The sequence below is a fragment of the Cottoperca gobio genome, chromosome 7 (assembly GCF_900634415.1).
Source record: "Cottoperca gobio chromosome 7, fCotGob3.1, whole genome shotgun sequence".
Lineage (NCBI taxonomy): Eukaryota > Metazoa > Chordata > Actinopteri > Perciformes > Bovichtidae > Cottoperca > Cottoperca gobio.
Window position 1 is genome coordinate 8,774,645 of NC_041361.1, and position 14,941 is coordinate 8,789,585.

Below are 14,941 nucleotides of genomic sequence, written 5' to 3' on the forward strand. Positions count from 1 at the left end.
GGTGAAATAGGATCTGCTGATGTTTAATAATCTACACTCACCCCTGCACAGCCCGCTGATAGAAAGCAGGGCAAGTGTTTTTGGAGAAAAGACTTAAACACATCCTGACAGCACAGCTGCTGGCCTTGAATATACCCAGTGCTGGGAGCACTACACCGCATATGAAGGCACACACTTGGACACACACAAGGATGTGTATAATATGCACAGATACACATAGACAGACATTCATGCTCTTCTCTCTCTCGCAAGCTTACAGACGGTAAAGACCGTGTCTTCTTGACATGGTCTCGTGGTGCTGTTGCTTTTAGTGATTTTGGCCAGCAGAGAAATGGACAACAAAGACATCCAATATGTTTCTCTGAGAGAAGACAGAGAACGACAGAGAGTGAAATCGAGAGACAGAGACCCACAGAAAGAAAGATAAGGCAGTAAAAGAGAATGAAAGCAAGAGTTAGACACATTTATACTATAAGGCTTAGGTACTGTAGGAACAGATAAAGACACACACAAAGATGTGATGACAGAATGTGTCTTCTTCTCACACTTCTGACAAAACATATCAAACAATCTGTAACTGAAGCTGATGAAACATTTGCACTGCATAGCAACACTTTTTGATCATGAAGGAAAACGTTTAATCTTTCCAGTGTCAGCTGTGCTGAAGCTCATTATAGGAGTTAGAGCTAAAATGATAACATTTCACAATAAATTATGCTTTACACATGCTTAGCTTTTGACACAGAACAGGGGCGAAGTGTTTCTACCTTTCATGGTAAAATCAGTCTTTTCTCAGTTTTGGCTAAATGCAATATTTGTGTGTGTCCTGTGGAAAATGTTCAATCTTTTTTGAATAATTTAATCATTGCATAATTTAACCATGACCATACTGCACTGTATGGTTTTCATAAATCTCAGTCATGACAGTTGGGACATTTGACCAGTAATTACTCATGTAATTTAACAATTACTATTTCAATGGGTTGAAAATGCTCCAATAAAATCTCAACAAACAGACGGAAGAGTTTTCAGACCAATGCTGCCATTTTATTTTCATTTCGCTCGTTACTTTAGGGGAAAATGGAAGCGATGACTCCAGAATTCTCTTTTTAAGACTTTTTACTAGGGCTGTCAAAGTTAACGCGTTATTATCACGTTAAAACAAAAGCAAATTTCGAAGGTAAATTATAACTTTATCATGATGTGTTCAAATGTAATCATGTAAAATGGAGTTCTGGGTGAGAATCTTGAATAAATACAGTTGATTCAAGATGTTTTCACAGCAATATAAATGTATATTAGAGAGGGAATTAACTTAACTAGCACTGGCTCTAAGCAGCCCAAACACATCATTAAAACTACTAATGCTGTTTTTTATACACGAAATGTTTGGAGTGACAGCATGATAATATGAACAAACTATTTCAGCAATACCATGATTATTAGTGTGAACCGGGATAAAGAGACGGATGCATTTCAAGAATCTCTAACAGATGAAACCACGTATACATGTTGGACTGAATCACTGAAGCTGTAGTTTATTACAATTTAGAACTTCTTTCTTTTCGGGACATTGCTCGACTGGGACGGTCGAGAGAAAGCAAAGGCACATGTGGAGCAGTAAGATATATGGCGGCAAGTATTGTCGCTAATAGTCCCCTTGAAGACTTTCTCTGGTTAGAGACATGACACACTCTTTGTCCTAAATCTCATGTTACAGTCTCGAGAAGCTGGCTACATTAATGGAGGTTAAATCATCCTTCAGGGCCAATTAAGATATTATATCACTCGCTAGATTATATTGTTTCTTCTGATCCTTCACTCTGTCTCACCCATCAAGAAGTAATAGACAATTACAAATACCACCATCACACGCACACAGACAAGTCAAAATTCAGTAAAGAGAGATTCAACAGGCAAAAGCTTAGGGTATATTTCCTAGAGCATAAAGTACACACACGTGTCCCAATGAAAATATAAGAGAATGGCCTCAGTCAGCCTGTAACGTGAAACAGATGTTTATCACCAATATCCTCTATTACTAATATGAGCTATAAAATTCCACATAACCGAAATAAAAACTTCATTTTACTTTGTCAAATTCATTGTACTTTAAAAAAGATTTATTTGAAGACGACATGTTGCTCCGAGCACACAGCGCTGCCTGCTAATCCCAGTTCTGGTGTCATCATTGGAGATGAGGCCATTTTTGAAGCCCGCTTCTGACATGTGTGAGAGGGTGGTGTGTGTGTGTGTGTGTGTGTGTGTGTGTGTGTGTGTGTGTGTGTGTGTGTGCGTGTGTGTGGCGTGTGTGTGCGTGTGTATACAGTATGTGTGTTTGGTGGTCTGACTGCATCCACAACCGCATTTTACTGCTAGCACCCAGGGCAGTGGTTACCCCGCTGACCTTGTGGAGCAGCACACACACAATTAAAGACACACACAGGGTTCTGCGCCTCCCTGGCAGTTCCACAGCTGGGAGCAATGAAGGGCCCATTGGAGGGATCCAGAGAACACCCCACAATTGCTTGACAGAAAAGCCCAAATTGTTAATGGGGACCACACTCATTTTCCCATTTTTAAAGGAAGCCTTTTTTCCACCTCTCTCCCTCATCTCTAAATGCCTCGTATATCAAACTGCCGGAGGAGAGAGTGAGTGTCTGTGTGTGTGTGTGTCTGTGTGCGTGTGTCTGATGGATCGCCCTGGATAAAAGTGTTTTCAGCAGACAACAAATGATTTAAATGTGTTTCTCATTATCAGGGATTATAGACATAAAATATTTCGCCAAGATGAGAGTTAACAGGATAATTCATTTTTCTTGCTTGTTTTATGGTGCATATTGGCCCGCTGATATCAGAGGTGTTTATAGGTTATTGAATAGTACAGTGAGTGTGTGTGTGTGTGTGTGTGTGTGTGTGTGTGTGTGTGTGTGTGTGTGTGTGTGTGTGTCTCTCATACTTGATGCAGCCGTCACAGTCAACGTTGCCCGTATTCTCTTTGATGGTTCTCTCGGAGATGAAGGCTGGATACTCTGTGTCACATGGTACCTGCATACTCCGCCCAATCCTCTGAGCTGGGGGGGAGGAAGGAAGAGAGAGAGAGAGAGAGAGAGAGAGAGAGAGAGAGAGAGAGAGAGAGAGAGAGAGAGAGAGATGTATTAAAGAAACTGTAGGTGAGAAAGTCATGGAACATCCATTTCAAAGTCAAATACATTTTTTAAATAGTTATGCAAATAGATTGTAAGCAACCAGTTATACACACCACATCCTTGTAAATATACAAGTTTGAAAGAAAGCAGCACTTCTGAACTAGAGCTGCCTCTTGTCCTGCTGGAGATGTTTCCAGTGTAAATCTAGGCCGGCCATATTTATGCAACATTGCTTGAACTCTCCTGCCACCCAGAGGTTTCGAACAATGCTACAGGAAAATCATACATTTTTATATTTGGGTCAGTATTTTTAAAGCAGACTTATTAAAGCTAATATAATCCATATTTGCATATTAAATCTAGACATTTGAAGACATGTGGTTTAATTTTCGGAGTTAAGTTTTTTTAGGGCGGTCTTCACACACAGATGGTGGATTATGTGAGTGATTTGAAAGGAGCGGTTTAATTACTGGATGTCAGCAGAGCAGTATCATTGTGTGAAAGAAATGTGTGAGTGTGTGCGCAGTTGTATATAAACTATAAACATGTGAGAAGCGCAGCCTACATGTATAAACGCCTGGATTAGTTCAGCTTGAGAGGCTGTGTCGATTGGGTTACGGGCTGCTAAATTGGGGTGTTTCAGCTGTGTGTCACAGGCCTGTATCTCTATTATTAAAAGATATAGAAAGTGCTGCTAAGACCTGAGGCTAGCCAGCTGTGAAATTGTCTCAACCGCTTGGCGAACAGCGATGCCCAGCTTCACTTCATTCGGGATAAGAGTGTGCAAGGAAAGCATTTTATAGACTTTCATTTTGTGGTTCTTTCTCCCTCCCCTCTCTCACTTCCACGTATGAAATATTTTCATATTAGTTTTGGCTAGAATTAATACTACAATATGATGTTGCCTAGTGAGGATTTAATTCCAGACAGGCAAACCGTATTCAACACACCATAAAGCATAAGGCATTACAGCGTTCATAGCTTGGCGGTAATGATATGAGAATGTGAGTGTGTTTGTGGAAGAAAGTGAGACAGAAAAAGAAAGGAAAGACATAAAACCAGAGAAGGGGAGAGAGAGAGAGAGAGAGAGAGAGAGAGAGAGAGAGAGAGAGAGAGAGAGAGAGACAGAGAGACAGAGAGAGAGAGAGAGAGAGAGACAGAGAGACAGAGAGAGAGAGAGAGAGAGAGAGCGAGAGACAGAGAGAGAGAGACAGAGAGAGACAGAGTGAGAAAAGAAAGAAAAATAAGCCTTTTTTCCTCCTGTAACAAAGCGGATATTGCTTCTCACCACTACCAATATGACGTACATACTTACAGTTCATAAAACCATCAAGTATAACCCCTCTGGACACACAAACAAATACAAATGTGTGTGCACACAGACACACACTCTCTCTCACACACACACACACACACACACACACACACACACACACTCTCTCTCTCTCACACTGAGGTCACTTGAGGCAATCTCGTGTTCTGCCATTTTTACTTTTAGGTTTTGGATTATGCCTCTTTATTCTGTTTTTCCAGTGGTCACGCTGACTCAGACGGAGAGGAAATAGAGAGGAGATGGCGTAGATGAAGACAGGAGGTCAGTGCTGAGGACATTGATTATTCTGTACGCAATGAACTTTGCTCCATGTGAACTCAAGCAACAGCATGAAAAACTGACAGCGTATGTGTCAATGTGTTCATGTTTGGATTATATATTTTAGAAATACAAATATTAAAAAGACACAGCATTTTGATTGTCATTCTAAAAGACGTTAATGTTTTTATGGCCAGATGTGAAATTGAAAAATGACTCAATTTCCTGTTTCTTCTTTGCGAGACAGGAATGTTAACTGCAAAAACTATTATTAAAAAAAGCATTTTTTTTCTTTAGAACCTGTAATATTAGGTGTTAGAAAGAAAATCCAGTTCCCAAGAAAATAGTTCTCTGTTCTTTCTTTTGTTTTGTTTTCTAAGGAGAATATCCGTCTTTCTATCTTTCTGGCAATGGAAATAATTGTTTTGGGTCTTTGAAAGGATTATTTTTTTACCTTTTCATTTCTGTTTCTGAACGTACAATTCAAGAACCCACCAATAAATAAATGAATACACATAACCATTTGAGAAACATAAATATATATATTTTTTGAATGAATTGCAGTTTTAATCATAACAGTTGTGTACATATTACACAAATCTAAAGTGAGAATAATAACCCTGATTCTTTCTCTAGATGTATCACAGTTATTGATTACAGATTATTATTTGAAGAAGAGAATTATTTACCACTTCATTTACATCTAATATGACCATTGTAGCCATTTTCACAGATATTCACAATAAAATATGAGCAAGATTTGAGCAGCACTTACATAACTTATTATACAAAGCTTTATCTATTAGGGATGTACATAAACAACGTTGTTTGTATATAAACTATTACTAGAATTACAGTATAACCTGCATACTTTCATGAGTGTGTGCATGTGTGAGTTTGAGAACAAGCAGATCACCAAAGAGAGCATTCTTACCTTTAGCTGTGAGGTCAGAGTACCACCAGCTGTACAAGTTAAACTCCACCAGGAATCTACATAAGGAGAAGACATCGGCCATAAGAAAACACACGCTTGTATAATACTGTAACACGGTCTCCTGCATTCTGACCATGATAAAAGTTTCCTAGAAACTACAGTCTGGAAAATTGTTTATTTTCACAAAAGATTATGAATTTAGATTTAAAAGCAACAATGGAACCGATATAAATCTTTCTCTCATTGCCAGTTATGCGAGTTGCAATCAATGTATATATGCTTCTTAAGCCGCATTTCCACAGCATGCTACAGGGGGCTCGACTTGACTTCGCTTGGAATGATTATTTCAGCAGAAGTTGGAGACAGTACATGGCACCTGATACTATTTTCGGTGCAACCTCGGTCGAGGTTCCAAGCAAGCTGAGCCGATACTACAAGGTGGAGCTAAAACGCTGCAGGACAGTGATAGGTCAGAGAGAATCGTCTCTGAATATCCTGCACAAAACGTCAATAGTAACAAAAAAAATTAATTTGCTCGTCCCAGATTTTAAAAAGTGGCGGGCCCCAAAACCCCACTGTGGTCGACGAAATACAGATGCTCTTCTGTCTCACTTACCCACTCATGTGATTATTCATATTTTAATTTAAAGTGTAAGTAACACTTGTAAAATGTAAGACATAAATCAAAAACGATTACTAATATTGCAAAAGATTTTCTGCACTGAAATCGGCTGTAAAATTAGCACTGACAACTCAATTCTCCCATGATGCACTGAGGCGACAACAGACCACCCAGGAAGACTCTGCAACCACAACATGGCATCACAGAAATACTCGTGCTACAGGAAACATCAGGTAGCCATTACCAGTGCCTCCACATGATCCGCTCATGATCACTGATGATCATGAGCGGATCATGTGGAGGCACTGGTAAACAAACATACAGTTTATATATAGCCACACACACACACACACACACACACACACTGACAGGAGAGGCCACCATATGAGTCCTCAAAAGCACATGTATGCAGCGAGCGTATGCTATTACAGACGAAAGACACTCTCACATACACAGAAGTCTTACATGACAAGCTCAGTCAGGATCCACTTTGTGGCTGAGTAGAAAGCAAAGTAAGGCTAAAGAAGGAAAAGAAAGAGGAAACATGGATCAGACACAAAAAAATCACATAATATGCGTCGCAAACACGAGGTTTAACAGAGTGAAACAATGCAGTACTCACATCCAGCAGTGTGTGTCCACTGTCACTGCTATCTGAAAAAACCCAACATAGAGCCTGGTAGTCATAGAGGGTGACCCTGAGTAGATAAAGATAGAAAACAGAGGACAGAGAGTGAGACAGAGACATCAAATATATAAATACAGTGGGGTTAAAACAGATTATGGATAAATAAAAATGCATTTGTCAAGAAGATGAAGCCCGTATAAGGTCTTGATTCACACATTAACTCTACTATTACATGCCTGCGGGGCCTTCTGGACTGCTGTGTGGGAGCAGGAAGGAAAGATCCCACCTCTGCTATAATTGCCGCTTTACCTACGGATAATATATTGGATGGATGTAGCAAGAATGGGGAAAGGAAAGCAACTGAAAGCCGAGAGCTTCCCGAGAGGTTTCTCAAAGTGATGTAGGAAGGTGGGTGTGTGTGTGTGTAGATGATTTGGGGATATTGAGGGGGGGATATCAGAGGATTTAAGGGCTTAGTAGACCCTGAGGGTGTGAGGTCTGGGCCTGTCTGGGTGAGGTTATTGAAGGGGTTCCTAACACACACATACACACACACACACTCACATACACAGTGGACACTCTTTCTCATAGCCTGTGGACAAGTTCCTATACTTGACATGTGCATGTGTGTGATGTCTGAGTGGGCCCGGTCTATCCGCAGCCCTGGGCGATGTTCAAACCTCAGTCACAGTACCGGTGACACACAGCTCCAACACACCGCCAGGAACCAATTAGCGCTAAGCCAGGCCACATAATGTTAACAGCAAGCTCAGACCGAAGTAATGTCTGTGCATGAGTGTGTGACGGATGTGCATGAGTGTGGGTGTGCGAGCCTTCGTTTGTTTTGCATGGAGACATAACATCACTTTTAATGTTTTTATTGATTTCCCTTCCTATTGCTCGTTTGAAAAGATGGATTATCTAAAAGTAACTGGAAATAATTTGTCCACATTCGTCTTCATCTGCAGCCTTGATGCTGACGGGTAAATCCAAGCTGGCAGCTTGGTGTCAACGATAAGTGGCGCACTTTAAAGCGTCTTTAATGTTTGTTTTTTTATCAAGACAAAAATTGTGTTGCAATTTAGCACATAAATTCTCTGCAGATGATACTGGGTTAAGACAGATCGCACTGGATTCATTAGTGTTAAGATCTATAAGCTCTATTACTCATCATGCTAATACTTTACCGACACGAGTCGTATTATTCATTCATCAAACGTCGTACTTAATTTGAAACAATCCCTCATCATCCGACATTAAAGATTCAGTGAAAGCACTTGCAGGCCTCTTTGTTTTTATGAGTGGGACTGTAAAACAAAGCTGACAGCTTTTGAGGTTCATAAACAGACGCGGTTGTCTACTTGTGCAATGATTTGTCACCTATAATGTTTATGCACTGAGACAGCATGGCTAAAGACTCCTTACCCACTTCCTGAATGTAGAACTGCAGTGTTGGAAATGTGGTTCTAAGCTTTTTGCAACTAAGTTCTTAACGCATGTTAGACCGTACCAGTTTGACTCCACAGTCAAACTACAATATGTGTCTGTCTGCTTCTCTGCTTCTCTGCTCTCTAATACTGGGAAAGTTATACTCCTGGGTTACATTTCCAAATGAATTGCAGAAAGGCGCCACCCACTGCTCCTGGCGTTTTCCAGGACACACAGCTCTACAACAGGCAGTATATGCGTGAATGTGTCTACGTGTGTGTCTGTGTGTGTGTGACTTCAAGTTTCTCCTAATTCCTTCGTTTCAGGAAAAGATTTGCTGTAATCCCCTAACGGAGAACTCTGCTGAGCGAGGGGTCGGAGTTCAGCGCTGAATAGCTCAACACGATTGGCCAAGTTAAGAGCTGTCAGCGCGAGGGGAGACATGCTCTCATTCTGTGGCCTGCCTGATTTTATTCACATACATTTACACACACACTCATACGTACACTTGTGCTGGCACGCAGAAGTACACACTCATACACCCACGCACACGCACACACACACACACACACACACACACACACACACGTGTAGTTTTAAATACTTACCTTTTGAAAGAGCCCATCTGCAGGAGCTTACTCATTACAGCCCCCTCTGCTTCTCCAAAGAATTTTCCTGTCTGAGAAAGCAGAGAAAGATATTTGATTTTATTAAATAAAACAAGTCATAGCAAAATGTAAATGTCAAACTAACATCCCGCTATAACTATGTGTTTATAACGCTTACAGGTACAAAAGTCCAGATCGGGTTGGATGCATGAAATAACACATAACACCATAACACATTGCTAAATGGTCTGTGGGGACGTAACGAAGAATTAAATCTTGCGCACATAAAGCTTCCCAAAGCCTGGTTGTTACTGGTTACTGGTTATTCTCCACCGCAGGTTCTGTCACTTCTTTGAAAGCCCCACCATACATCTCTCCCTTCCCAGTATCTATAAAATGCTTTGATTTGTAATCTACAATTATATCGACATAACATTCGACAAGCTGGATAAATCAAAATTGTTTTTATTTTTCTGTAATAATAAACTGTTTCTACATACGGACATGATGCAGGACTGTTACACAACCTCCTGCCTGTCCTGTGCTCTCAGCCAGGTGATGCCACAGGGACAAAGCTATCAAACAATTAGCATCCATCAGCCAAATCAGACGCATGACCGGGAGGGTGAACTACACCCTGTAACTTTCGCCGAGTAACAACATGATCGGTCCTGCAGCTCACCCGGACAGACCTGCTCCTCACACATTTAATACAACATTTTGACAGATCACATTGCTACCTTGTTTGTTGATGACATTTTCACTGATCTTTTCTCATCTTTCATTACAACAATGAGATGAAACAACTTGACAAGAAGAAGCCTTAATACTCCGTCACCTCAAAATTAGAATCAAAGAAAGAATGGGAGCCAGCAAGTGAGGGACACATGAAAAGAACATGCAGAGGAAGTGAAGGGCAGTGACAGCCAGCGGACTTGGCTTCCAGAGGAGCCAAAGCCAGAGTGACAACATGTCTGGTGACAGTGAAGCAGAGGTTTTATGCTAGGGCAGCACCATGTCTCCTTGAGAGCGGTCTAGGCAACAATATGCATGAGATGCAGGAAGAATATTATAATTATGATAGGAAAAACAAACGGAAGAGTCAAAAGTGCATTGTTGATTCACATGTGTGCTTAGTCTTGGACTCATTACAGACTCAACCACATTTACTCTGATGTAATCTTAAACCTGACTTAAAGGTGGAGTTTGTGATTCTAATACACTTTTTGTCAAATTCAGAGAACATCACCTCACGGCCCGCGAGCTGTGCACTGAAAACAAATCTGCTATTCATACACAGCTCTGGCTCTGTAGATGAAAACAACAAACAAAGTGGCTCAGACCAAGCCACACAACAATATTCCAGCAAATCAGCAAGAAGAGGGGTGTTCATTCTCATGCAGGGGAAACTTCATGGATGTATAAAGAGAAAGGAGCAAGGGGGGGGGGGGTAATCTGGAAGGGAGTATCTGTTTGGGTGTAGTATTTAAATATAAGCAATCTTTCTCGACAATTATGTTCATAGTATACTGTTGCTGGTTTCAGAACTAGCTAATGGGCTAATAGCTCCTCTTGAACTAAAATAATTCAGAATTTCTGCTTGCTATGACTATTATGCAATATTTCCCATTTATCGTGCCTGATCTGGCTGTATGTGTGTGTGTGTGTCTCTTTGTGTGTCAATGTCTTACCAGAGTATAGTCCTGCCCTACCAGAACGAAGCCGTTGTTGTCAATGAGGTAGCAGTTAATGTTCTGTTGAATGGAAAACAAACTGTTAAAACGACTGTATGAAGTTAGAGGGACAGAATGATGCGTGGATGATGGAGAAAAGGAAGGATGACTGACCTCGTCATCACAGCTTATGGAGCATTTCCCATCTAATGCTGCACACTGTAAGATAAAGAATGATATATCTGCGTACTGCATCCGAGTGTCACACTGCATATTTAGGCTTTTATAGATTCCTTTTGTTAGCTGAAAACCTTTACTGGCCTTTTCAAATAAATGAAACCGACTGATGACCTTACATGTTAAAAGAAAGAAATCCAAACAGCTTTCGTGGGTCCTTGACTCATTAAATATTCATAACATCTCGAGACATGTCAAGTTATTATTCAAGTACAAACATAATCTAAAATAAAGGCTGATTTATGAAAAAGCAAAAAACGATTTCTTTCAAATAGACATAACTTGCCTTTGTGTTTATTGTTTTGTATTTTTAAGCAGTGCAGTTGGCAGAGTTTCTATAGGTTATTTGAGGTTAAAGTATGTTTGTATTATACATGTAAATGTGTAAGCATGCAGGATGTGTGTTTATGCATGTGTACCTGTCTGCTGGCTGTCCAGAATTTCTTCTGAAAGAACTCCAGCTTCATCTGGATGCCCACAGCTGAAAGACACACAATAGAGTCACAGAGACGTACTGTAGCAACTGGACATCTGTGTGCTCTGTGTGTTGAAGTGCAAGTGCACTGTGATCTTTATCACAACAGAAGTTTTCCTACAGGCGAAAGAGAGATTATTAATATACACACAGGGTCAAAGTGCATCTTTCATTAACCCCACCACACAGACACGTCCATTGCAGCGAACCACTGCAGGACAAAATAGGCCAAAAGGACAATTACACCCTGGATCATACAAGTGTCAGCTTATATTTATGGAAGGCTAAGTGCATGTGTTTGTCTACAATACAGTACTATCTGCTAACATGTGCACAGATGCCGCTAACCACACTCTAAATGCAGTTTCACACAATTCTATAGCAGACCTCTCTCTCTCTCTCTGTGCCCACATGAAATCCATTCCTCACTCTGCCTCCCTGTTGTTAACCTGATAGGCATTTCCAGAGTTAGTATACACATATTCTCTCACTTACATAAGCCTCATCCCAGCAGGTCCTTAAATGCACAGATCTGACCAGAATTCCTAGTCTGGAAAAATAATGCTTTTGCTGGCAATAAATGTGTCAACCTTTTCAGAGTTGGCTGAGGAAAGATTGACACATTCACCACAGGCTTTAACTTCTCTCCTCCCCTCTTCGTCCTCCTCTCCTTTTACCCCCTGCCACTAAGACTCAGAGGAACCTAGCTTTCTCTCAGTGGGGGTTTGCCATGCGTTTGGGGGTGTGTAAGTCTTTCCAGGAGCACAATGTAGAGCTTCATCCAAATGCAGAGCAGCCACAGGTAGTAAACTAAATGGATGAGAATCTGGCATTTGGATGGATTTAAAAGCAGGAGACTTCACCTACAGTAAGATCGAGATATTGATAAGTCAATGTAGACATTTGTCACATTAGAAACAGGGCAAATGATAAAAATTACATGCAAACTATTAAGTGCTGTCTTTGTCATGCTGTGTGAAGGTATTTCAAACTAAAGGAAGGAAAATGTGAGACTGAATGCAAGGTGTGAAATGCATATTATCAATCAGCACTGGAAGCTTTAACACCACACACTTCATAAAACAGCAAAATAATGTGAAATACATACAGTGCATGCAACAAGCTTCACAAACAAACGAGTGCCAGCACATTGTGCAAAACTGCATTCACACTACTACAAAATAAAGTTGCTAAAGATCAAAAAGAAAGAAAGAAAATAAAGTCATGAAGTCTATTGTTGTACACGACCAACACTTTTTTGTAGCTGAAAACATAATGATTTACTCAGATTCTGGCTACACATTGCCAAGAACACATTTCATTTCCAAATGTACACATCTGTTGAAATACTTTTTGCAAAAATGAGTCATGTTGTGAATTATAGATTTATTCATTCATTGGATTTGGGAGTAGGTATATAACAATATATGCATTATGTTTTGAGATATCTTAAGTGCTTATGAATCATTGCTATTAATTAATTATATTAATTGGTAGCTATTAAAGAGGAAATACTTTTTCAGAGTGGTAGATATCTCACTTATATGTTATTTAATTTAATACTTTAATACTGGAGTCTACCTGTCATATGATTAATATAATGTAGCTTGTCAATTATACAATTAATATATAATAAAACAATAATTATTCTATATTTGTCATACAATTGTATACACACATGTACAAATAGCAAATAATATAAATATACTGTATTTTAGAATCAGTATTATTATACTGTATGTCATTAACAGTAGTATATAGTATAGTACAATAGTTGTAGCAGTAAATGTAAACTGGTTTACAGCCTAATGCAGGATTTCAGTAAAGGCACCAGCTGTTTGTATGATATTGCACGTAGTGTCGAGAAACACATTAAGAGAGTTACTGTGAGAGATACAAAAGTGTGTGTGCATGTAAGATGGGATCCGTATAAAAATTAAAATCCTTCATTAAAGCAGTAGCTTTAAAAAAAAAGAATAATAAAATACAGAATGCTTTCAAGATTTGAAGAGAACATTATTAGTGAGAAATATTCCATTGGTTTCATTTCTTTTAGTGTGCGCGTGCATTTTGTGTGATTGTTTAAGTGCAGTATGCAGTGGGGTGCTGCGGTGGCCTGTTTTAGCCCTTGCCCAGAGGAACAGGTGCAGATTATCCCGTCATAAGCTTTGCCAGATCCTTTCAGCAGCCCACCATTTCTACACCCACATGGAAAACCCAGGAGGAGAGGCTAATTTAAGATGCTGGGCAGCAGCGATGGAAACACACATGGTATAAAACAAGGGAGAACCTGGATCATTAAACCAATACAACATGCAGCATAAAAGACACGGCAGCATCTACTTTAAAGAAGCTGTAAAAACAAAAATGACCAATGGTCAAATAAGTTGTCAGATAAAAATACTGTGAATTTTAAAACATGAAACCTTCAAATCATTTGAAAATGTAAGATTTGAAAAAATAAATAGTCTATTTGTATAAAACTTCCAAATAAATAAAACAATAGTTTAAATATAGTTACATACTATAGGATCTGTTCAGCAATGAAAATAATTCATGGAAACAGAAATCACTGGATTTTGCTCTGTAAAACTGTATGACAGGTTAAAAGTGCACCGATGTTGGCTGCTACCTGGAAGTCGGCTCAGAGCAAAAAGAGAAAAGCCCAAATCTGTCTCACTAATGCTCGGGAAATTTCTGTCCAATGGGAGAACATTTAATTTCCCTAGGTATGATTTAAGAACTCTGGGGTATTTATGCCCTGAGCTGGGTTTATGAGTCCAAAGATGAAGAGACATAAAATCCACAACAAACCCACCCCATCACCAATCCGCTAGCAGTGCAATCCCAGGCAGGGAGAGCTGACAGCCGGTTTAAATCCTACAGATATTTTGGATTCTAATAAGGATTGTATAAACGTATACATCAATCAGCTCAAGCGTGCATTTGAGTGCATGTATGTATGCTCATGCATGTGCTGTAGCAAGGGCAAGCATAAGTGTTTTTGCATCAATTTACATCCCATTGAAAGCACCTTTTCGAAAAGCATAAACCCCCATACGGTAAACGCACAGAGAGATGTAGTGATTTGCAAATGTGGTAGCGCTTCACAGCAGAGGTGGTGGATCATGTTAAGATGTTGAGCAACGTTCAGAGGATGAGCAGAACAGCAGGCAGTTGTTAAGGATACCAGCAGTCTACAAGACTAAGGCTCCACTGACCTCTCCTTCCTGTGTGTTCTTGTTGAGGCAAAATGGAGACTAACCACTGTTGCAAAATCCAAATAAAAATTTCAAATGACACGGTTCATTGCTTTATATAAAAAAAAAATAATCTATCTTGGCCAAATCCTAAATAGCTCTCTGAACGAAGCGTAAGATTGAATAAAAAAAGATCTTATGCAAACCATCTTTGTAGTTTTCCCTCAAGGCCTTAATGCCACATGCATTAAATGCGTCACCGGAGATGCACATGGTGATAATATATGACAATCTGCTCAGAGGAGGAATAGTAGGGCATGATTTCTCTTTTTTTTGTAACTTGCAGCACAAATACAGCAGGAAGTCTGTGCACATCAACAATAGGGTGTTTTAGCA

At 39.8% G+C, this 14,941-nt stretch overlaps 1 protein-coding gene across 5 annotated transcripts in view; it reads right to left on the bottom strand.

The window, feature by feature from the left end:
- Positions 1–14,941, bottom strand: part of cacna2d3a (calcium channel, voltage-dependent, alpha 2/delta subunit 3a) — a 116,427-nt gene that overhangs the window by 3,257 nt on the left and 98,229 nt on the right. For 4 of the 5 annotated variants that reach the window (XM_029435374.1, XM_029435372.1, XM_029435375.1 and 1 more), the window contains 8 exons: positions 11,290–11,351; positions 10,808–10,852; positions 10,652–10,714; positions 8,961–9,031; positions 6,919–6,994; positions 6,762–6,814; positions 5,675–5,730; positions 2,960–3,074 (listed from right to left, as the gene is read on the bottom strand). In XM_029435374.1, the coding sequence (XP_029291234.1) occupies positions 2,960–3,074; positions 5,675–5,730; positions 6,762–6,814; positions 6,919–6,994; positions 8,961–9,031; positions 10,652–10,714; positions 10,808–10,852; positions 11,290–11,351 (541 nt within the window). Of the gene's footprint in view, positions 1–257; positions 362–2,959; positions 3,075–5,674; positions 5,731–6,761; positions 6,815–6,918; positions 6,995–8,960; positions 9,032–10,651; positions 10,715–10,807; positions 10,853–11,289; positions 11,352–14,941 lie in introns of all 5 variants that reach the window. The other variant, XR_003832509.1, reaches the window with a different exon arrangement.